Genomic DNA, 25,563 nt, shown 5'->3' on the forward strand with positions numbered 1-25,563 from the left:
GACAGTTACAGGGGACATTTTTCAGTACTTTTACTTTGTTCTTTAAGTATATTTTCTTGATTATATGGACATATATTTATATTATAAGTAACATTTTCAATGCAGCACTATATAGGTATTAGTACTTTTACTTAAATAAATGTGTTCCTGAGTAAGACTCTTAACCATTAGTTGCCAGAGGTGTGCGACCTCTGACATATATAGCAGTTGTATGTCGCTTTGGATAAAAGCGTCATCTAAATATCAAAATTTAAAAGACCTGAATACTTCCTCCATCGTTGTCTGTTGGATGTTATATCATCTCACGACAGGTCTGAACTATTCTGATTTTTGTTTTAAATAAAAACCCAAGACGGAGGGTGTTTGAGGGGAAATCTGCTTATATTACAATACGGGGCTGAGATGAAGGTAGAAAGAGCCTCCATGCTCGCCTGATCGTGCACTTGACAGCTGTTGCACGGAGGTGGGCACGGCCTGTTGAGCAAAAGGTCGGCAGGCATCATAGATTCAACGACAGGCTGACTCTCTGACAATCTGCTGACAAGACGCACATTTCGCTCCATCGCCGGCCGGGCCGCCGGCTCATACAGCACCATCCCAGCCTAAAGAGACGTGGGGAGGGGTCAAAGGTCACGGCTGGGAGAAGCAGCAGTGATGGGAGACTGTCACGGCCCAGCGAGCGCTACGTAGCAAAACCATGAGCCTGACATGCAGGTTGAACTCATTCTGTCCAGCCAGCACAGTCATCTCAAGCTGCTAAATTAGACCCATTGCCAATTCATGAAAGGCAGACATCTGACAGCGTGCCTGTCAGATTCCCCAGGATGTATGTGTACCAGTGAGCCGTCGCACCGCCACGCTGCTCATAAATAGGCCTACATGCAAAGTCAGGGCAGACACAAGTCCTCAAATTGGCCCAAGTCCCTTCAGACAGGTTGTCCTGGGGGAAAGATGATGTAAAGCAGCTGAAATGGAGCTGATGGATGTACACAGGAGACGTATGAGGGAGAAACGTGATGGAAATTTACATGAAAATACAGGAACAAGAAAAAAAAAAGAGGTTGGAGTCACACGTTCACTCACATCTAAAGCTTACGTTGTGTTTTCCAGTTACGTCTGAGTGTGATAAAGAATCTGTGGAGTGAAAGCAGGTGGCGGAGGAACATCGGGGCTCAGATTGGGGCTGTGAGGATACACTTAGCTCACGAGACGAGACAATGCACGAGAACAAGACGAGAAGATATTTTAACTCCATTTTGAAGAAATATTCAGTGACATTTTGAGCCATAAACACTTAATTTCCTGCATTCTGGGGAATTGTTCTGCACCAATTTATGGTGGAAATGTTTTTATTTATATAAAGGGAAACAAAATTCAGCTGGCTGGTGACAATTCAAAATAAGAAAGTATAACTGAATATAATGCAGTAATCAGCAGCTTGTTTTTTAAGCTTAAGTTACTTTTTTTTGGATAATGCACAACCCCCGAGCAGGGACTTTTTGGGGGGTAAAATAAAACCCTTGAACTAAATATAGACCCTGGTCCCTTCGGTGGAAACGCATTGAGTTCCTCTAAAGGTTCCCAGTTCTGGGGTATAGTTCCTTTAGTGGAAACACAGCTTCTTCTATAGCCTATTTAAATTGCATTGTTTTCTTATTGTGCAAATAAACCTTTCTCAAAGCATTTTCATTTGTTATTTATGGAAGAGGATTCGGGCATATGTGAAAAAGTGAATTTGAGATCTGAGTTTAATCTCAGAATTCAGAAAAGTCTGAATTAAAAGTCTGAGTTCTGAGATAAAAGCCAGAATTCTAACTTTAATTTTACGTAAGAATTTTATTTGAGTTGTGAGTTTAAACTTCGTCTTTATTTCTCAGAATTCTGACTTTAAATTCAGAACTCAAATAATGTTTTCACGTGTGACCATAATCCTCTTTAGTAGTTAATTAATTTCTCGTTGCAAGCTATTTTCAGAGCGTTTTAGCAAATGATGCTTTCAGAAAATGATGGGAACATGTCCCCAGCGTCTCCGGTGTAAATTGCACCTATGAGTGAAAGCCAGACGTTTCTGGAATACATATTAAGCAAGTAAAAAGCACCTACAGTAGCAACGAGCTTTAATTTCAGAGAAGACTTCATTTCCCAGAAATCTCCTCATATGCTGCACATGCGCAGTACCGTCATAACGACATGACGAACGGTTATGTTTTCACTAGCAACCGTCACTCTGGACTGAATAAAGTCGTTGTAAAAGGTAAGAAATGTGCAAAAAGTGAGCATGAAAATCGTGTAAAAATGTTTTTGTTAATACAGACAGATACATGCGTCAATTCTGTTGAATATTATCATAGAAGAAACAGTTAGCCTTGTGTAGCTAGCTGAGCTAACGTTAGCTACAGTAAGTTAAACTCGAATGAATTGATTTGATTAAAAACAACAACAAACACAAAACCTCTCGAGTTTATTTTACCACACACACATTTCTAACCGTCGGGGATACGTTTACTTATGCTACGCCCAGATGTTTGAATTATTTTATTTATCTAAGATGATTTTCTTTTTTTTAAATCAGTGAAGAGGATGTGACGCCAAACTGCGTTTAAATTCTGGCAGCTTTCTAGTTAACTGGTAAAGACGATGTTAGTAAGTCCTTCAGACACCGGGCCCCAAACTGAAGAAGAACCGTAAAAAGCCTCTTTTCAGTTCGGCAAATATCCAACACAGCAAGCAGCACGCATTCCAGTAAAATTTCACATCTTTAGGAATATTTTAGATGGAGTATTAAATCTGACTGCGATGTTAGCGGAACGAATCTTTCGTAATAAATTTTTAGGTAATATTAAAATAAAATGCTCTTGGTGTGTCATTTGTATGCCGAATCCATTAGAAGACGAAGCTGTCAGTTATAATCCTAAATCTTGTTCTGCCGTGTTTGTTTTTTTATTTCCACACAGACATTTGTTTAAATCTAACAGATTTTTGATGGAGTTTGGCATAACTTTTCTTCTCCATGCGCGTTTAATTAGGGCTAGATACAGACCCAGTGTTTGGCATAAAGTGGCTGAAAAGGTGATGAGACAGTAGTAATACTAATGAAATCATAGAAAATACTGTAATATTCTACATGGGACCACTTTGCATAACGAGTTCTTTTTACTGTTTGCTGATAGTACATGTGTACTTTCCACCAGAGATAGTTTATAAATAATGTTATAATATAGTAGGTCTAGACCCAGTGTTTGGCTGATGGTGACGGTGAATATAAATGTTGAATGTTTCAGGTTGAAATATGTCCACTCTGCTTGATGAGACAGCAGCAGATGTGCCGGTCAGAGACCTCACAGTGACCCTGTCCCGGATTGCAGCTGGTCCACAAGGTCTGTCAGGCTGCGCGTCCTAACAGAAGATATAAACACAGTAACTACATGTGCTGTGTAGTTAAACTAATTGCTGAATTGTGCTGCAATGAAATAAATGACTTACATCTGATGTGACTGTAAGTCTCGTATGAAGACAAAGGGAGACAATATGAATGGAGTTTAGTTCAGCCTCAGGATAATCACATTGCACAAGCAACCTTATGAACTTTTACCCTGCTGCATTTGTGTGCTTTTTTAAGTGTATTCTGTTCAGTAGATCTTTCTCTTCTCTGTTACTTGTAGCTTCTGTGCACACATGAATTTTGTGTTTTAATCTTAGAATTTCAGTTTGTTTACTTACAGCTTCGTGCTTGAAAATTATGTTTTATTTTATGGCGACAGATCCATCAGTCTTTCAAAATGCTCGGACGCGACAGGACATCTCGCGGGTGTCCAGGGAGGAGCTGGAGGACCGGTTCCTGCGCCTCCATGAGGAGACGCTGCACCTCAAAGGACACATTCACAAACAGGACGACAAGATCAAGAAGTGAGACGCACACACGCATGAGTTGCAACATCTTCATCTTCGTCATTTGAAATAATGTAATGGGTTGAGACACATCTCTCAAGTGCTCGGAGCAAAATAAGACTTTCTTATGATTTGGTCAGTTTTAAAATTAAACAAGATTTTCGACCTTTAAAAACATTTAGGATTTAAAAGATTATATTTAAGAAAAGTTGTATAAACAGCTTGTTTTGTTTGACCAACAGTCTGAAACCCAAAGATACATCGCCGTCGCATTTCAAACTTTTTGCTTTAAAAACAATTAATTAATCAATCATCCAAATGATGGTCAATTTATTTCTAGTTTGAACTGCTTTTTTTCCGCTTATAAGGTTACTCCAGAGATACATTTTTAAATTCTTTTATTTTAACAATATTTTTATTGAGTTTTAAATATATGTCAGACATTCAAATATACAATGATATTAACAGTTAAACAATAAAATATGCGCTCTTGGTTTCACAGAAGAAACATGACATTTCTCATACTTTATATAATTACAAAGGAAAAACAAAAACAACAGAAAAAGAACATAAAAGTCAATACAGAAAACTCTGTATGGTTGGGGATTCACAAAAGACACACTTAAAAACACGATGGATCATTCGAGATCCAACTCCAAAAACACAGGATCCTACATCTCCCACATTGCAGCTTAATTAGATGGCTTCAAATTGTCCACAACTCCGCTTTGCAACACCGGCTGTACGTTAAAATCACTATGACAAACTTCTTCCAGAGCCTCCGGAGACGTTTTCACAGGCTGTGTAAAAACCTTCATCACGAGAAAACTGTTTTATCATGACTTTTAATCCTCACCTGTCCGCCTCCACCCTTCAGGCTGGCCACAAAGCTGATGAGGCTGGTGAAGGACCGAGGTCGTATGGAGCAGCTGGCGGTGGGGGGAGGCCAGCCGGTCTCCAGGGTGCGTGACGTGGAGATGGAGGAGATGATAGAGGAGCTCCATGAGAAAGTCCGGGGTCTGCAGGCCGAGAACGAGGGACTGAAACAGCGCCTCCTCGTGGCCAAGCAGCAGCTCATCAACTCTCAGAGCAGGAGGCCGACGCCGTACGGCCACGTCCAGTCACGGGTTAGCTCTGGCTTGAAGAAGCTGCGAGATGACGCGTCCTCTCCCTCCCAAACACGACCAAAAAGTATGTCCCAGATATTCATATGTAAAGGTTTTAGATGACCACTGTAATGATGTACGTAGGTTTGTTCTTGCACACAAGTTCACCACAAAATGAAAAAGAATCTAATCACCATGTCGGCAGAACTCCCGACAGTCTGTCGCCCCTGTGACTCCATCACAGCCTCCGGCCAGGTCTTGGTTGAGAAGTAAACAAGCTGCCGTCACTGCGCTGCCATGTTACTTTTAAACCTGCACAAAACACTGAGATGTATGAAAGGATGCTGCTTTCTATACACTTTTACCTCAACATGTGTGTAGGAGAACTTGTAGAACTGATAACATGTTTATCAGAATAAATCTTATTATGTAAAACATGTTTTAAAAGAAATTTAATCCAGTTTTAACTGACGGGTACATTGATCCCACTGACTTATTCGCTGAGGCAAAACCACCAGCCTAAGTCACGTGACATTAATTTCACTTTAATTAATCTTCATTAAATTCTCACCTTTGAGCAGCTGCCGTCATCGGGCCAACCGGGGGTCGCCAAAGTAAGAGCGGGCTGTGGTGTCTTCTTGCTTGCTGGGCACGATACGCACCAAAATTCTACTTTTACAAATTCACATGTTGTGATTGATGTGATGGTAATGAAGTAATCATGGAAATCTGTATCATTTTCGTTCTTTTCATGTTCAAATGATCCTTCGCTAAGCCACGTCCCGAATACACAGCTGGCCAATCACAGCGCAGTATAGGACTCGCTCTAACTGAGGTCTGACACTTTCATGGCTGAGCTCCATTGACTCGTCGTTTTCTAGCTTTTTTCAGCTGTATTTTTCCAAGATCTGGTCAAACGCTGTTCCTGCGGCATCTAGTAATAGTTACAGCAGCTACCCAGAGAGGCTGAAAGGAGAAGGACGATTTATTCTCTTTCCAAAACCTAAAATAAATCCAGAAACAAGGTTGTTCCTAATGTAATGTTAACGCTGGCTAACTTCCTACTGAATGTAACGTAATAAAACCCTGCTGTTCTGCTTTTTAATGACTGTAATAATGAAATAATGAACTGATCCTTAATATCGTTGTCTTTTGTCTCAGTCGTTGGGGGATGCGGTGGTTCACTTGTACTGTGTGATTGGCAGGCTTTAGCTTCTGTCTTTCATTTTTTTCACGTTTCAAGTCCGTCTGGCTCAGTCCGAGTCAGTCTGGCTCAGTCCGGGTCCGTCTGGCTCAGTCCGAGTCCGTCTGGCTCAGTCCGGGTCAGTCTGGCTCAGTCCGGGTCCGTCTGGCTCAGTCCGAGTCCGTCTGGCTCAGTCCGAGTCAGTCTGGCTCAGTCCGGGTCAGTCTGGCTCAGTCCGGGTCCGTCTGGCTCAGTCCGAGTCCGTCTGGCTCAGTCCGGGTCAGTCTGGCTCAGTCCGAGTCCGTCTGGCTCAGTCCGGGTCCGTCTGGCTCAGTCCGAGTCCGTCTGGCTCAGTCCGAGTCAGTCTGGCTCAGTCCGGGTCAGTCTGACAGCCTGAATGTCATTTTTCACATATGAGTCTGATCCAAAAAACAAGCTTGTTTTACTTACTTTTGCAAAAACAGGAAATGGGAAAAAAAAAGGCCACAGACTGAAATAGATTTTGAAATTTAAAATGTGTCTGATTTGTGTAACTACTAAGAAACTGTCTTCTTTGTGTCTCTCACGTCCTCCTATTTGTCCTGAAAAAAATCAGACAAGAGTTTTTCTTAGTTATTGTCTAGTAAAATAAAATAGAATATCTTTATTATCTTTTTAACAGTACAACAAAATTAAGTGCACATAAGAAAAACACGTAAGAAAACATAAAAACACAACAGACCTAATCAGATATTCATAAAGCAATATTACACAGGCCCTTTAAAACATTAGATACCGATCTTTGTGAAACAGTGTGGGTACACAGATCCATTTGCTGATTCGCTGATTGTTTTTCCTTCACCTCTTACCGAGCTACGTTACAGCTCATAACTCTCATGGATAGAACCACCACTGCAGTAATGTCTTGTGTGGACAAACTCTTTTGTCTCCTGCAGGTACCAGGAGTTTGGAGGGAGGTGGGAGACCCCCGACCGGCCTCTTACCTCGATTCGGACACAGCCTGCTGGAGGAGGCGAGGGCCGAGATCCGCAACCTGTGAGTGCTGCGCGTCATCGCCCCGGGGTCATGTCCACCAATAGAGAGCCAGCACTTCAGCTGGTTTAAAGATCACATGTAGTAGTAATAATAATAATTACAAAATGCTTTCACAGAAGATAAAAACATTTAAAATCATAACGGTTAAAAAGACAACAACAAAATAAGCCATAGCATGCATAAAATTAAAATGAAATTAAAACAATAAGAGGGCTACCCTATCAGATATGGACTCTGATTTCCTGATGTTGTCAGGCAGATAATTCCAGAGCCTTGGGGCCCTTAACCGCAAAGGCTCTATCTCCTCTAGACTTCAGCCTGGACTCAGGGATCCTGCCGGAGGATCTCGGGCTGCGCACAGGATCTTAAGGGGTTAAAAGGTCATGGATATATTCTGGAGCCAGGCCATTAAGAGCTTTAAAAGTAATCAATAAGAGCTTATAATCAATCCTAAAACAGAGAGGGAGCCAGTGTAAAGAGATATAAATCGGGGTGATGTGGTTGTACTTCCTAGTTTGGGTTAATAAACTAGCAGCTGAGTTCTGCACTAATTGTAGGTGGTTCAGAGTTTTTTTTATTTAGACATGAGGACAGTCTGTTGCAGTAGTCTAGGCGAGACGAAATATAAGCATGTATAACAGTTTCTGCATCTCTGGCATTTTAGATTTAAGGTTTTATTCTTGCGATATTTCTAAGGTGATAGAAGCCAAAAAAGAAAACAAAATAGGTCCGAGGATTGATCCTTGGGGCGCACCGTAATAAACAGGAGAAAAGGTGGATTTAAAGTTATTGATAGACACACAGGACTTCCTGTTTGACAAATACGAGGCAAACCAGTACAATACCGTGCCAGAGACGCCCACCCAGCGCCTCAGCCTATCTAACAAGATCTAACCTGAAGCAAGAGTTCTTCTCTCCTGCACGTTGTGTTTAGACATGACACAGATTAACCACGGTGGTGAATAACAGGGCTGCAGCTAACAATAACTTTCAGTGCTGATTAATCTGTCATTATTTTCTCGATGAATGGATTAGTTGCTTGGTCTATAAAATGGTGAACGATGTCGTGTTTCCCAAAGCCCGAGGCGACGTCCTAACAACCCAAAGAGATTCAGTTTACTGTCACAGAAACCAGAAAATATTCACATTGAAGAAGCTGGAATCAGAGAAATTAGTTTTTTCTTCATAAAAGGACTCAAACCGACGAATCCATCATTAAAATAGTTGGCGATTATTTGATTAATTGCTGAAGCTCCACTGAATAATCAAGAAAACTCTTTTTAGTTTTGATCCATATTTTACCGCGATCACCAAAGTCTGTAACCTCTGACCCTGAGAGTTGTGCTTAAATCTGTCTCGTTTATATTCTCTGAATGTCGGAGGATGTTTATCTCAAAGTAAAGGGTCATTCTCCTGCAACTCTTTACAAACTTCTTTACCCCGGATCATTTATCAAAATAAAACACTGTTAGTTTCCGTAACTGTAGTGCAAGGGATTACAATTTGAACTTCAGCTATAGGGAATATGTCTGGTGATGGGCGGCAATGGCGCAGTGGATAAGACACATGCCTTTGGTGTGACAGACCCGGGTTTGAGACACTTAACCCCTCGTTGCTCCAGAGGCGTGCGACCTCTGACATGTATAGCGATTGTAAGTCACTTTGGATAAAAGCGTCAGCTAAATGAATAAATGTTAATGTGATCACGCGGACGCATCTGCATGCAGCCTTGTCAGTGTAGAACGATGCTAGTGCATTAATTAATAAAGGTTACATCTAAAACAACACGTTACGTATTAAAATAACATGGAAGTTAGATTAATGGAATTATACTTAACTTTTTTCTTTGTTTTGATGTCAGCATTATACACCATGCTCTCTAAATATCGAGATCACAGTAACATCTTTGGGGTCGGCTTGATCAGTTTGATCTCAGAGGACAGACCGAACGTGTTCGCTTGGTGCAGGAGAAGAGTTCCTACCTGGTAACTCCAGCGTTAAAGTTTAATTCACTTGTTGTGTGTTCTCAGCTGGCTCGCTAACGTTAGCCACCGGCAGGCCAACAGAAGTGAATCAGCTGGTTTTGTTCAGTGGTGGCTGAAGTGTGAACCCCACAGCTTCACTGTGAGGACTTGTGGAGAGCTGCCGTGTGCAGTCACAGAGGCTAACTTTAACTTAGTTGACTGTAAATCCCTGCAAACTGCTTGTCAAACCTCTCGTTTCCTGTTTCTACACGAGTTAAATGCAGAATATGAAATGTGGGGGGGGCGTGAAGTTGTAAAGTAAACTTATTTTTTCTGCTGGTTAATTCGTAAATTATTATGTAATGCGTAATTAATAACAGCTTTCAGGGAACGTGCCCGACTCTTTGCACTGTGTTTGTGTTCATGTGAAATGCCGTGTGACTGGAGACAGTTGTAAGTTTGCTGTATCTGTAGTAAGCTGAGATAACCGAAGCTAACCAGCGAGCTTTCTTTGTGCGCCAGAGAGAACGTGATCGAGCTCCAGCGGAGCCACATGGAGGAGATGGAGGGAGTCTCGGAGCAGCTGAGGGACGAACTGAGGAAGAAGGAGGCAGAATATCAGGAGAGGCTTCTGCAGGTCCGACAGCAACAGACCTCCAAACTGAGGTAAAAGGAGTGAAGTGACTCCATGCTGGAATATGCTCCACACACACTAATATTATATTTATATTAATGAAATGTCAGCGTTGTCAAATTCCTCAAAAATATAAGTTTGAACAGTTTAATAAAGCTGTTTGTAAAAACAATATTTACATGCATAAATGGCCCCAGATGTCATCTGTCAGTTGATCCCACAAAACAACATAATGTTTATTTATACAGCCCAATATCACAAATCACACATTTGCCTCAAGGGGCTTTACAGCCTGCTCAGCGTACGACCCCCTCTGTCCTCAGGCTCTCGATTCAGAAAACATAAAGCTCCCTAAAAAAGTTCCAAATAAATTATTCACTAACTATTTTGATACTCGTTACTCGTACATTGTCTTGTTCCAGCTTCTCAGATGATTTGCTGCTTTTATTTTGTTTGTTTGGACAAAACGAGCACTTTGAAGTAGGGTTGGGCCGATCGGCGATTTCATGGTTCGTTGGCCCAGCAAAATAAATCTCAAATTTTCACATAATAGAAGCTTGTGAAAGCAGATTTCAATGACCACGAACATTCTTATTGTTTTTAAGTATGCTTTGGACCTGCCTCTCCCCACTCTCTGACACACACACCTACACCTCAGGTAAATATCCCGGCTGGCCCCGCCCTTCTCTCCCCCCGTCTGCTCCATTTTCTCCATCAGCAGCATGTTTTACAAAGTCGAGAACTCGTCTTTTTTCTGTATTTCCACCCGCGATCCATTATCACAGCGGCAGGTGAGCCGCACATCAGCTTATTAATGAAGCAGCCTGTCAAACAACTGAAACCAACATCTGCATCCAATGACATCGTCCATCCCAGTGTTTCATTATAGACATCGTTCGATGGAAATTTTGTTAACATCGTCCAACCCTACTTTGAAGGCATCACAGAGGACTTTGAGACACTGTCTGTGTCATTTTATCACTATTTTATAACAATTGATCGGTTTATCAAGAAAATAACGTTTGATCAGTCTTGTCTTTTTTCCTTAGAAGGTCACAGACGTGGAACGACTTAAAAACACAACACGGATGTGAACGCTGAATATACGCCTACATATATTTATTCACAGCTGTCAGTGTATGACACACACACACACCAGGACTAGGGCTGGGCGATACGGACATGTTCTCACGATAAAAAGTTTCATATCTTTCCATCAAAATCAATAATCAAATTGTTATTTCTTTCAAGGCTGATTTTTGCTCCTGAGTGAATGTTGAGGAAACCTGATGGTTAATTGTGGTTAAAACTTCTTTACGGTCAACACTTGAGGCCAAAAAGTGGATCACTTCACAAATCTGAGGTAGAACATTCAAAATAATTATGATAAAATCTTTGTCAGCAAATATGCACGAGGAAAATTAAGTAAAAGCTTTTTTCAACAACAAACAAAATAAATATCTTCATAGAGGAATTAAGTCCTAATTCGTTTATGATTCAAGTGAATAAAATCAAACGTTATTGTTTGAAAATCAAAAGTTATTGTTTTTGTTTTATTGTCCAGCCCTAACGAGGACATGTTGTGTTCAGAGTTTCCTAATTAGCTTCAGCACTGCGTCCGTCTGTTGCTTCTCTCTGGGACAGTGAGTGGGACACGCTGTGGATCTGTGTGTTTGAGAACTGTGTAAACAAACACCTCATGGCCTCATGTGTTGTTGTTGTTGTTGTTGTTGTCTCTCAGGTCACACGTCAACAACAACGTGACGATGATCAAACTGCAGAAGCAGCTGGCCGACAGGTCCAACGGCGTCACAGAGCTGGAGGGACGATTTCTACAACTACAAGAGGTGAGGAGCTTCTATCGTCAACAAATCCCTTGAAAAGACTAAAACCAGCAACATGTCAGTGCGTCTCTCAGTCCTCTCTGACTTCCTGTCTGTGGCTGTCAGCCCATTGGTTCCTCCTGAAGACGTAAATCTTTAAACAGATGTACAGCTTCACCTTTAAAATTCTCAATCAATTATTGAAACAGCTGCTCGCTGCAGTTTCTGTCAGACAGACAGGAGGAAATAGTGCATCTGTTGGGGGATGAATCCACTTGTGGTGCTGTAGTGTTGTGCAGCAGGACGGTGTCTAAACTACAGTGTTCATGGTGATGAAGGAACATGAGGAAGAGGACACGTCAGGCTGTGAGACGTCCCAGGACTCGTTGGGAGACACGCTCACAGCTGGTTTGAGTCTGAACATGAGATTTGAAGAAAGATAAAGAAAATATGTACTTTTACCAGACTCCTCCTTTAAAATATGTCATCCGGAAGGTTTTTTTCTGAATGTTAATTTGTGGATTTCAGAGTCAGAGGACGCTGAAGGTCAGTCTCAATGCAGCGATGACGAAGGTGGACGAGCTGTCCGGTCAGCTGAAAGACGAGAGGCTGAAGAGCCTGGACCTGGAGCAACGGCTGCAGAGTTCCACCATATCCAAGATCAGGGCAGAGCAGGTGACTGGCCCAAACATGGTTACTCACAAAAATCTGTTTGTTTGTTTGGAAGACGTCTCTCTGTTGCATCTTCATCCAGTTCAAAGCTGCAGGACAGTTAAGTGGTCTCTCATCTCGGTCAAGCCGTGGCTGAAAATTCACCTTTCCAGACTTCAGCTCAGAAGAATCAGAATGAGAAGGAGCTTTACTGCCAAGTAGTGTTTTACACATACGAGGAATTTGCTTTGGTGATAAGGTGCTACACGCAGACAAACATACGGTGGACATAGATAAATGTAGAACTATATAAATATGGAATAAACAATGCAAGTTATATACAAGAATAATAAAAGAAGAGAGAAGAATATATACAACTATTTGCAGAGAACGAACAACGTCACAGATATTTACATGTGCATTATTCTGGGTTTCCTCGTCATAGAGCTGCAACAGTTTATTAATTGGTTAATCAATCAAACAAAATTTAATTGGCAACTTTTTGATAATTGATTAATCATTTCAACCATTTTTGCACTCACATGGATGCTAAAGATTATCTGGTTCCAGCTTCTCAGGTAAAAAGCAGGATATGCTGCATTTTGTCGCTTCCGATTCTTGATGTCGTCTCGCTCTTGTTGTTCCTTCTCAGCTTGGATGCGCTTATTGACACTCGCTCTGGAGAAAAGAGTCCCAATGAATGAGATGTGTTTGAGATTTACAGACGGCGTCCTGATGCTGTGCGGCCAAATCTGGCCCCCTGAAGAAAGCTTACGTTTTCTCCCTTTCATAGCTTACTGACAGAAATGTTCTGAAAGCAGCAGGCCCGTGCTTATCATCATGTAGTGCAGCACAGAACGTAGTTTAACTCACTAACTGTTAGCAGCTCAGATCGTCCGCCCTCACACACAAAAACGTTTATAAATCCCTTTGATTCCTAAGTAAAAATGAACAGAGATAAATAAGCAGGCCCATCATAATGTCTGCAGCATTAACCTCGCTCTGCCAGCTGCTGCTGAAACGGTAATTTGTGCCCGTAATGATAATTGGCAGTAAAAATATACGGCTTAAAATACATCATGCATGACGAACTTAAATACAGAACATAACTTCATACATAAGCTCTTTGTCAGCTCATTAACTGATCACACTAACTGAATTTAAAATGTAAATAAAGCTTTTTATAGTCTCAGAAGTTTGTCTGAACCTGCTCACTGTCTGTCTTTACATTGATGGCCGACAGCGAGGTGTCAGTCCGCTGGATCGTACGGTCAGGCAGGACCTTGTGGTTGGAGAGGAACCACAGGACAGACTCTGTTTTCTGTAGTTGCAGGAGCGGATCAGTGAACTGGAGCAGGAGAGGGACCAGCTGAAGGAGAACAATGAGAAACTGGTCAACAGGTAAGCACTTCAGTTTCTTTCATGTTTACCTTTATTTAAGACTGATACACATGCCTATGATTGGCCTCCAGTCCACTTCCCACTAAGGCAAGTGTATTTGCACAAAACATAAACGTATTGTTGGGGAATAAAAAAAAGTCATTGAAATACAATTTTTAAAAGAGAGAAATATAAAAACTGGATAAAACAGGACAGTAAAAGTTACAGTGCAGTGAAAGTTATCAATCTATAGCTTTTAATTTAATTAAAGGCAGACGTAAAAATAAAAGTCTTGATTTAAAAGAACTGACAGTTTCAGCACACCTGCAGTTTTCTGGGAGTTTGTTCCAGATATACGGAGCATAAAAACTGAGCGCTGCTTCTCCAGGTTTAGTTTGGACTCTGGGGACAGAAAGCAGACCTGATCCCAGATCACCTGAGAGGTCTGGATGGCTTTTAGACCAAAAGTACCCGGGACTTTTAAGTCCCCAGATCTTTTTCCATGGAACTAAAAGGTTCCTTCTGCGACTTTTATAATATATAGATTAATTGTTCAGCCATCTTTCCCAATCATCAATTCATCAACTGAGCCATGGGGCAGTTTTCCTTTTTAAACCCCTGGTTATCATCTACATGTCAAAGTCCCACTGCGTCCAACACAAATACTCTGATCCAACCAATCACAAGGTGACCTCGACCTCAGGCTGCACCGCTCCCTAACATGTCAGACCATTTTCCAACAAGCACTTTATTTAAGAGGATTTCATTTGAACCCACAAAGCTTTTGTTTAGTAGCGCATGTTAGCATGCTGGATGGTGATCAGACCATCAAATGTTTTCGCTCTCCACGCTCTCATCTCGCCAAACGTTTCCAGCGCCTTCGACGTGTCTCAGGAACAGAAGTGGCAGATTCAGGAGCAGCAGCTGAAGTTACAGATCGCCCAGCTGGAGACGGCGCTGCAGGCCGACCTCGTCGACAAAAACGAAATCCTCGACAAAATCAAGGCTGAGCGAGGTACTTTTACTTCCTTCACTTGAGTATTATAGCTGCGCTGCATGCTGCTCATCAAAGTGAGTGGTTGTTTTTTTTTCTCAGATACAAGTGAGAAGCTGACGGAGGAAAATAAGAAACTTCATATCCAGTTTCTGGAACAGAAGCAGCAGCTGGAGGAGCTCCGTGACCGTCTGAAATTCTACAGCAGGGTGAGATTTTAAAGTGACTCCTGTAATCTCAACGTGAATATAAAAATCTTGTGTGGTGGTGGAGTAAAACACACATGTCCCATGGTTGGAGACCCTCTATACCTCTGAGTTAACCTATTAGGTCACACCTGTCCTGGTTTTTCATGTTAGAGACCAAACCCTGGTCAGAACAGAGGCAGCGGACTCAAAGAACGTGGACATATTTTACACAATGTTTAAATTTCATCAAACATCAAAAGCAGTAGTTTCAGACTCTGCTAGCTGGAGCCACTGGGTGTGTTGGTGACTGTCTTATCTTTCAACTGCTTTTAATGGCAGTGTTTCTACAACAAAGAGACAATTCTGGTGAAAACTGATGCAGTGAAAGATTTATTTTCAATGTCAGGGGTTATTTAGGAGTCCTGCAGTGTGGGATTTGATTTATAGTTCAGTGTCAGACTTTACCTGTTGATATCACCGCGGGACATAGGTGTGTCCTGATGCATCGTGCTTTAACTTTTTACATGCTGTCATGTGCTTTGTGATACAGAGCGATGGTAGGAAAGTTGGCCTTGTTTCATCACCGAATAATAATAATAATAATAATAATGAATTAGATTTATATGGCAGGAAGAATAATGAAAGTAATTGGTTAAAAGAGGAAATAAAGGGGAGACAGTGGAAGGAATTTATTAGTTCTTGAAAAGGTGGGGTTTTGAAAGATGGCGTGGAGTTAGCCTGTGGGATGCGGTGAGGGAGGGAGTTCCAGAGGGAGGGTGCTGCAAAGAAAAAGGCCCTGTCACCCCAAGTCTGGCGCTTTGTTGGTTGTTGGTTTTTAGTGTTGTTGCGTCCATGGACCTGAGCCAACGAGTGGAGGTGTGGCGGGGGAGGAGGTCAGAGAGGCAGGGAGGGGGCCGAGTGGTTAGGTGAGGGGGTTAGGGCCGAAGGATTTCAGATTTATTGCATTTGAATTTGAGGAAGTTCTGTTGCATTTAAGACTTTATGTTTGTGAGACAAGTGATGAGGGTGGTGTGGGTGATGATTTTGGAAGAGATGAAAAGTAGAGTGTCATCGGCGTAGCAGTGGAAACGGAGGCCATTGCGGCGGAGGATCTATCCAAGTGGAAGGGTGCATATGATGAAGAGGAGGGAACCAAGCACTGAGAGTATGACCATCTCACTCACATACGATTACACATAGTATCATGTCTTCGCTCTAAACAGTCTTCTCCACCAGAATCAGAAACTGAAGCTGACCAATCAAGAGTTCCTGGTGTCTGCATGTGGCGTCCATGTGGTCGCTACAGCGTTACATGTTTGAGAAGGAACAACTGTGGCTCAGCTGTAGAGCCCCTGATCACAGAAGTATTAATCCAGTTTCATGAGGTCCTCTCTGAGTTATGAGAGGGAACTGTGCATTGCTGTCAGCCACAGCTTCATTTCTGATGCGTCTGTTGGGCGGCACCAAGTCAGACTTTTTTAAATTCTCCACATAAAGAAACAGCTGGCTTTCACAGCAGCTCGGGCCTCTCTGCAGAACGCATGTACAAAGTCGTAGTTCTTCAGGGTCACTTCATCTGACTGATATTGTGTTCTTTAAAGGAGAGTGAGTACGACGTGGCCGAACTCACCGAGGCGCTGCTGCTCATTAAGGTAAGTAGGGAAATAAACCTTCCTTTTTTTTTTAGATTAAATGTTATTTGTTTGTTAATAAACAACAAACCTATAAATTTGTGTCACGGATGTATACAACTTATTAGGGCTGTGTGATTTATCAAATTTTATTTTCAGTGACGATTCTGGCTTCCAACAATTATGAATATAAGAGTTAATCCATCCATCCATCCATCGTCAACCGCTTATCCTGCACACAGGAGGGCTGGAGCCAATCCCAGCTGACATTGGGCGAAAGGCGGGGTACACCCTGAACAAGTCGCTAGTCCAACGCAGGGCGATATCTGGCATTTTAAGATAGTTGGCTTCAGCTGATACCTGCACTTTCTGGCTGATTAATCATCCTACAGGACAGCAGCTCTGATCTAAATATATATATTTATACTGTAGAGGGTAATGCCGCTGTACCCCGCTCTCCTTTAAACACCAGAGACGCTCTGAAATCTACAGCAGAACCCAAATTATGTTTCTGTTTCATTCATTAATAAAGCTTCATCTGAAATGACACCTTACTGGCGAGAGAACATGCAGATTAGACTGGATTATATGGGACTTTTCTTTGTTTTGAAATCAGCATTATACATCCTGCTCTCTAAATATCTGCATCAGCCACTAAAAATCCCGTATCGATCATCCACCAAAAAACGATTATTGTGATACAGTTCGTTTCACAATGAGGCTCTGGTTTAGTCTTGTGTTATAAATCCAGCGCACCTTTTTCCTTTCCAGCCCAAACCCCCTCTCAGCCGCTGTGCCCAGTTACGTTCAGATGACGGAGTTATAACTTTCTCTTTCACTTCACACATTACATATTATTTATACTTATTTTTATTTTTGCAGTACTCATCGATGGTTTAAGTAAATGCATCTCCCGACAGAACACCAAGCCTGAATTTCAGCCTTATGTAACGTTACAAGTCAATTCAGGAGTTCTAAGTCCTGTCATCCTCTCTAAGATGCTGTTTGAAGGTCAAAATGTTGGATCGATATTTCTTATTTTACATTTCAAAGGCTATTTGAGATTTTGGGGGTAATTCATGTATAAAGAAATGAAGCGTTTCATTTTAAAAGGTTCACTAAATGCATGATATGAACGCAGTATTCACTAGCGGAGCTACAACTTACTTTTTTAATGTTTTATTTGTGTTTTCGTGATGGTTTTTTAAATTTTAAATGTCCCCACCCTTAGACGCGTAACTCCCAGAAGAGTGGAGATCTGGGCTTCCTGAAAGAGGTGGAGGAGGGAGCGAGCGGCAACACTGCGAGCGCCGTCCGAGAGCTACGAGCCGCTCACGCTGAAACCATCCAGGAGCTGGAGAAGACCAGAAACCTCCTCAGCGTGGAGAGCAAGATCTGCAAAGACTACAAGGTGGAGGGGCTCACATGTAGACCAGCAAACTTTCTACCTTTCTTTTATTTATCCTTCATTATCTTTTCTTTTTGTGTCTGTGCGTATAGTCCAGACCTAAATGCTTGTTTCAGTGTCTTTCTGCCTTCAGTCTGGTGAAAGAGAGTAAATCATGTGTGTGACTGAAGCCATTCATGAAATCTGATGCGGGAGAAAGTCTCCTTAGTGGCTGAAGTGTAAGTGCTTAGTGGGCTTTGTTCTGAATCTCTGGTAATGAGGCGGAGCTGGAGGCCGTGTTGAGGAAGATGGACGCCGACAGAGTCGAGTACGAGCAGAAGCTGGGACGACAGGCCCAACTGCTGGACACCAGGGCGGCGAAGATCAAGAAACTGGAAGGTATTTATTTATCCAGGCTTTAAACAAACCATCTGAGGACACCAAACAGTTGATCCACACCTGTGACGTAACTGTCAAGTGTTGGAAATGTGATTATTTATCTTTAGTCTTAGTAATCTAAAGAAATATTAGGTAAATCATCTTCGTCTCTGAGAGTCAGGTGTTCAGAATGTGAAGCTACAGCCAGCAGCTGGTTAGCTTAGCTTAGCATAAAGCCTGGAAACTGGGGAAACAGCTAGCCTGGCTTTGTACACTGCAAATGCAACACAATCCACCAACCAGCTCCTCTAAAGCTCCCTGATAAAACAACTTATTTCCCAATCAATTGTTTAAACACCATCCAAAAACAAATCAGGTGAACGAGTAACCACTCCCGTGATGATGATGTTCTCTCCCTTTACGTCTCTGACGGACGTCAAACTCTCCTGCTGAATCAAAACAACAGATAATCAACTGTGTCAGAAAATATCTGCTTCTTTGATTAAAAGTCAAAAGTCTGAGAAGCCTGTGGACATTAAAAGGAAGGAGAGATGCCAACTACGACTCCCACGGTGCATTTCAGCAAAAACATCGAACCACACAGAGCTGGACTTCTGGTGTGTGCTTCACTGAACGCTGGTAAAAGATGAAGACTGAAGAGGTGTCTTTGCTCGGTCACGTTGAGCAGCGGCACCAGCTGAGCTGCTCGTGTACAGAAGCTTTTTACAGCTTCTTCTCTGGAAACAACGCTTTGAGAGTGAACCACAACAGGAAAGCTGCAGCCGGACAGACAGAAACAATGAGCTGATATCAGACTGTGTAAAAGAAGAGGACGTAGCCGCCTTGACGTCACCCGTTGGTTTGTGGACCGCCGTTTTGAAGCCTCAAGTTTGGCATTTTGGCCGTCGCCATCTTGGTCTTTTGCAACCAGGAACCAGACGTGACCACGTTTGGGCGAGAGGGTGGAGCTAGCTACTTAGTTGGCAAGGTGCATCCGTAATTCACGTCAGGGGAGGAGCCAGGCGTTGCAAACATTCGGGGCTTAGCCCAAAGCCAGGGGGGTCCAGGGGGCATGCACCCCCGGGGAGATTTGTCTCCCATTAAGCCGGCTAAATGCTCTATTTTCATGCTCTTTGAGATGATAGACTGCCTAAAAATCTAAACCTTATCTGGGAAAATAATGCTCCTGTAGCTACAGTCTATTTTTTATTTGATTGTAGTTTAACTGTAGTTTACCTAAAACACAACAAATGTTGAGGATCACTCATTTTCACTCCTGGCTACTAAAGAGAGGCAAAACTTATCTGATGGTGCTATTTTTAGGTAACATAACCAAGGTACAGTAGAAATATAGTCTGACAGTTTCTGATCATCATTGGAGGTGGGAATCTCTTAAGCACCTCACAATCTGGGCTGTGATGCGATTTATAAAACGATTATCGATTCATCTTCATGCATCTTTTTTTTCTATGTGATTTCTGGATAATTACTAAGCGTTTCATTTACACGTTAAAATGCAAAACAAAACGTCTCCTCGTCAGCTTAAAAGGACTAGTTTGCATCCCTAATTTACTTTTACAAATTTCTGCTCCTTCATGGTCACCGGCGTTGTTCTCTCACCCCTACTAATCATAAACTTAAGATGCAAAGAATATTAAATGCTCTTATATTTACTTCTGGCATCTGTGCTCCCTTTACTCATCTTCCATTCACTCCTTTCTTCTAAACACATTTTCATCTCTTGTCCCTCTTCCATTTCACCTGCTTTCACATTTAATTTTTACTGGAGTCCCTGGATCACCAATTTGCAGTTAATCCACCTGCTTTGTCCTTCCTCTTCCCTGGCTGACTCATCTGTGTGACAAAATAGTCCCTCAAACACAGTCAAATCAACCAACTCACAGATTGGTGTTTTCCAATAGCAAGTAGTGATGACTGGATGAAGCATTATGAAGCTTTGGGGCTTTAAGCTAAGCAAACACCGTTGCATCTGGTGGCGTGTAAAACGTATAGCAACACCGTTAGACTGAGGCGGAAATGCCACCATAATCAGAAATACTGATCCCAGAGGGGAAATGCTGTGTCACAGTTGCACACATTGCACACATTGTATGAATAAAGATAGTGGTATATAACTTTAGTCTCATGTGTGCAATAAAGGTCAAAAAGGGTTAGGGTTAACCTGACGGTTGATATTTATGAGATTCAGACATGTGATGTGATTGGACAGTGATTTTCATTAAACTAGCCTATTATTATTAGTTTTGATTCTATGAGCCCTAATCATCAAGATTAAAATGGGGAAAAAAGGCTTGAAATGTTAATAAGATTGTATTATTGAATTAAATTATGGAAGAAAATGAACTTTTCCACGATATTAAGCTATTTTACAGCAGATGCACCTATAGGCTGCTTGTTATATTTGTCATCAGGAGGAAATGTCTCATATCTCATCTTTCTCATGCTCTCTCATGTCTTTCTAATCTTTATCGCCATATTTCTCAATTATTCTCTCTTCTTATTCCACTAATGTGCTGAGATCAGCTGCAAAACGCCCTGAGATGATCATTTGGTACAAGCTCAGACCCGATGTATTGAAACTGTGCTCTTCACAGGAGGGAAACGAGCCTCGGAATCAGCCGAACGTCTCTAATTGCGAGACCTAATAACATCAAACTAGTCACTTAACTCAAGTGTTACAGCTGCGGACTCACAAACCTGACACTTGTTCGCGGTTCACTGTCTGACGCTGCTTCTCTCTGTGAACGGCCAGTGAGATTTACCTCCATCCATCCATCCATCCATCGTCAACCGCTTGTCCTGCGTACAGGGGTCGCGGGGGTCAGGTTTACCTCTCCGCATAAAAATGATCCCCTAAATGGGACCATAATTTACTAAATGAACATCACGCTGTGTTGAAGAAGACTTGAAACTAGCGACTGAGACCATAAACTCATCAGGAAAGTGTTTACTGAGGGAATAAATCAGCTGACAGGTAGAAACATTTTCTCACAGACTTCTATACAATCACACTTCTTTCTGCAGCCGCTGGAGTCGCCCCCTGCTGGCTGCTGGAGAGGACGCAGGTTTAAGGTGCTTCAGCATCGGCTTCAGTCGTGAGAGCAGGAGGTTGCCGCTTCATTTCAAATTCAGTTCCGGTAGTGAATCAGCTGATGATGAAACCAGCGGCTCCTCAAACACACGCGTCTTTACTTTAGATAGACCTCATGACAGACACAAAAGTTGAAGAACTGAAGAAGTCCCTTTGGATGAGGGACGAAACGTCTTCCAGTATCTTCAACCAAGTCCAGTTGCCCTTGACTTTAACCTTCGTTGGCTAACTATGACCTGGATGACGGAGAATCTTCATAGAGATCTCATGACAGACATGTTTTTGATGCGTACCTGTGTAGTGAGAGGTGATCATCCTTGTTTGGTTTTGTGTCAGCTGTGATTATCTCTAACTCAAACTTTCTGTTTCTGCTCCTCAGCTCAGCTCAGAGACATCGCCTACGGCAACAAAACCTACGTCCTCAAACCAGACATCACAGACGAAGACGAGACAGATGAGTTGGATGAAACTCTTCAGCTGGAGCGAGGAGAGAACCTTCTTGAACTTCAGATAGTCGGCGCCACGCTCTCTCCGTCCGCCCTGGACGCTCTGGGCGACTCTGAACCCTCCACCTTCTGTACCTACTCGTTCTATTTCTTTGAGCTGCACTCCACTCCGGTGGCGACGGGCCAGAAACCAAAATATGGGTTCACATCTAAGTACGTGGTGAGCATGGACGACCGGTTCCTGGACTATCTCCGCAGGTGCTCTGTGACTGTGGAGCTGCATCAGGCCCTGGGTTTGGACTGGAGGACAGTGGCGACCGCGCAGCTTCGGCTGCAGCAGCTGCTCGAGCACGACGGAAGAGTTCATGGCAGCATGCCGCTGGTCGGTGAGCGAGATTAGATCGAACTAACAATCCCTGTTGGCAGGTAGCAGTAGAATATGGCAAAGAAAAACAGACACAGAGCGAGCCGACCCGGTCAACACAGTGTTTTGTATCTGTCAAAGCCCCAGGCACGCTGTGAGAAGTAGAAAACACTCTTGTTGACCTTGAGCAAGGAACTTAACCCTCACTTGTTCCCTCCTGAAGTTTGCTTCCCTGTATACAGAAGATAGGATTTTTTTATTAAAGAGAACACTAGAAGAGACCTTTAAATCTGTGAGTGTGGTTAAAATATAAAAACAACTTTCTAGTTAAAAGGTAGTTTTAAAGTAGGGCTGGGCAACAAAACAATGGCGATGGTTAGCACAATATCATTTTCTTAAATAACAAATGTTCAATAAATGAACGAAACAGCACTTTATTTTTTTATTAAGATATTTATTTTGTTTAGAAAAAGAGACTGAAGAAAGATTTTATTTAATTTTACCCGTGCACATTTGTTAAAAACAGAGTTTAGCAGAATAGTTCTGAATGTTCAGATTTGTGAAGCGATCCACTGTTTGGCATCAAGTGTTTGTTCTGACAAGCAAACTCTGTATCTTCAGCCAACCGCCAATCACAGTATTGATCTTAATCAGTTTATCAAACAACCAGCGCAGGCCCCGCCCCCGTTAGCTGTCGACAACAACTTGAAAAAAGGTGAGGGACAGGAGGAAACCACGGCAGCAGTAGATTTGGTTGCAAAAGAAAAGCAACTTTTGTAAACTGCTCAGGCGGCCGGTGTTCAATCATTTGTTCAAAATATGTTTACTGCATTAAAGCTCAAGAAAGGACAGATAGCAAAAAGTCTTCAGACTAAAAATACATTTATCAGCTATTTTATTTATTATTTCCTATGCATTTTCACTACAAAATCACCCCAATAATTCTAGGATGCTTAATTCTTTTCAAACAGAGCAACTGAAGTCATCTTGTGAAAATTCCTGTATTTTTCAAATTGCAATATAAATCGGTCAATATCCTGCAGCCCTACTCGGGAGCAACAGTCGGCCTTTAAACCTGAACGAAATAATGATTTGACGTTTATCCTGATAATTATCGATATCGAATGATATGAAAACATTTTTGGCCGTATCGCCCGGCGCTGTTTGAAAGTATGAATTTTAAGTTTTAAAAGTTGTAAGAAAATTCTCAGATCTACATCGACGCTTCTCCAGAGTCTGGAATAGACTTTAGTCTAGCAGGTCATATATATATATGAGCGAGTGAGCAGAACGCGGACGTGCACTGACCTTTGCAGTTGAAAGCTGTTTGCTCTCTGTTTCTCAGGTACATCTGATTCAGCGTGGTCCTTTGGCTCCGTGGATTACTGGCTGAGGCTGAAGATCCCCATGACAGAGACCCTCCGTCTGTTTAAAGAGAAGGTGAAGGCCGTCGGCTACGTCAACACCACACTGAGAGAAGACACACAGGTACGTTATGTTTTAGTAATTTAAAGGAAAACTTGGGTTTTATATCTGTGGCTACAGCCATCGTTTCTATCAGATATAATAAAAATGTAGTTCGTACACAATAATATAATAAGAGAAGCTAAGATGTTTCTTTGTTGATCCCCCCATAGAGGAAATTGGCAATACAGTGCAAAGTAAAATAAGTGTATTAATTATAATCAGTGATTATCAGGATCAAATATATAAAATATATAAACATTATGTCAAATCAAAATAGCGTCTATTGGCGGAGGTGGGAGATGTTGGGTGCTGTAGCGTTGATGGCACAAATGAGCATCCTAAGCGCTTTTAATAACCCCAAAGCTGAAATCTCAGAAAGCGGCAACATCGCTAACCAACGATGTGTCGGGAACAAACACGTGCAGCCAATCAGTCAGCTTAGCTTCCACTGCATCAGGAGGTAAAACTGAAACTCCTCATTACACAGAAACACCGTGAGGAAGCACATTTGGCAGGGATGGATGTTTGGAACAGGCAGTTTCAGAAATGTTTTCTCTCCCAGATAACTTTGAATGAGCCCAGAGTTTGTTTACGACCTGTCTGATCTTTGCAATTTATTAACCCACCGTCAGAGCTACAAACATGAAACCCAGGTAGTTTTACTGTGATGGTCTCTTAACTCTTACCTAGAACAACCAGTGGTTGAAGTGGTACTCACCCGAACGCAGTACCGCCACTTCTAGATTTTACTCTTCGGCGTACTTTTCAGAAGCCGCCGGGACTCCTGCCATCTCCACCAGTGCAGGCGGACGTTTCTGCAGAGCGATGTAACCTCCAGATAAATCTTTCCTTTCAGCCGCAGCCACCCAGCGGCAGTCTGAACGAACTCTACGTCACCGTCCAACGCTGCCGAGACCTGCAGCCCAGAACCTCCCGGCTACCGAGCCCCTACGTGGTCTACAAAGTCTTTGACTTCCCCGACCACCCGACCGCCACCGTCCACGACTCCTGCGACCCCGACTTCGATGACCTCAAGTCCTACTCCGTCCTGATGGGTGTAGATCTGGACCGGTACCTGAGGTCTGAGGTCCTTCGGTTCTACGTGTTCGACTACAAAGAGGAGCAGATGGACACGTACCTGGGGAAGGCCCGGGTACCTCTGCTGTCACTGGCCCAGGACAAGGGGATCACAGGTGAGGTGTTACTGTGCCAGGCCTCAGCGTCAGGGCTCCTGCTCCAGGGGCCATGTTACAGGAAGTCCCTATCTTAAGTCTTAAGTTAAGACAGGAAGAGTCTAAGATTTTACAGAAGCAAATCCTAACTAACTTGTAGGAACCTAACCTGTCTTATCTCAGGTTAGGAAATCCTAAATACTCAATCCAATTATCGGTTATCAACTTTTATGTCTGTTACCTAGCAACCGACGCCACTTTTCTCATCTCGCAGAGCTAAACGGCTTTTAGTCGCTGTTTTTTTTTTTTAATGAAACATAAACTGAAAAATGGAGCAGAAACAGCAACTTTCACTGAACTTCAAGTCAGATGACTCAGAGGTGTTGGGGAGAGTAAAGAGAGAGAGTGGGACACACACACAGCGGACAGAGTCTCCGCCGCATATCCGGCGTCCATGCTGTCAAAAACAAAATACGATACGAAGAGAAAGGCAGCTGTTGTGTCCAGAGCTGGTGGCTCCTCCTGTGCTCCCTCACTGACCCCGGCAGAAACCCGTACTCTGCTCGGGAAAGTTAATAATGGAGGTAAAATAACACTAATAATAACAAAAGCTGATGTCATCGTGTTTTTCATGTATTTCTTGTCTCCTCCTATCAGAGACTTGCGTCAGGATGCTTTTGTTCCATCATGTTACCTAACGAGACATTATCCAGCGTCACATCGCCTACAGCCTTCCTACTAACGAGGGTTTTGTCATCAA

General features: G+C 42.5%; 1 protein-coding gene across 1 annotated transcript; it reads left to right on the plus strand.

The window, feature by feature from the left end:
- The first annotated feature begins 2,153 nt into the window (after positions 1-2,153).
- Positions 2,154-24,901, plus strand: rpgrip1l (RPGRIP1 like). Its single transcript, XM_046036984.1, has 17 exons — positions 2,154-2,254; positions 3,282-3,377; positions 3,762-3,906; positions 4,766-5,079; positions 7,113-7,212; positions 9,699-9,842; positions 11,552-11,657; positions 12,162-12,308; positions 13,612-13,685; positions 14,540-14,679; positions 14,761-14,867; positions 16,448-16,498; positions 17,709-17,888; positions 18,146-18,263; positions 21,734-22,186; positions 23,510-23,652; positions 24,488-24,901. The coding sequence occupies exons 2-17, from the start codon at positions 3,290-3,292 to the stop codon at positions 24,899-24,901; spliced, it is 2,724 nt and encodes a 907-aa protein (XP_045892940.1). The 5' UTR covers positions 2,154-2,254; positions 3,282-3,289.
- The last annotated feature ends 662 nt before the right edge of the window (positions 24,902-25,563 follow it).

Source organism: Micropterus dolomieu, linkage group LG22 (assembly GCF_021292245.1).
Source record: "Micropterus dolomieu isolate WLL.071019.BEF.003 ecotype Adirondacks linkage group LG22, ASM2129224v1, whole genome shotgun sequence".
Taxonomy (NCBI): domain Eukaryota; kingdom Metazoa; phylum Chordata; class Actinopteri; order Centrarchiformes; family Centrarchidae; genus Micropterus; species Micropterus dolomieu.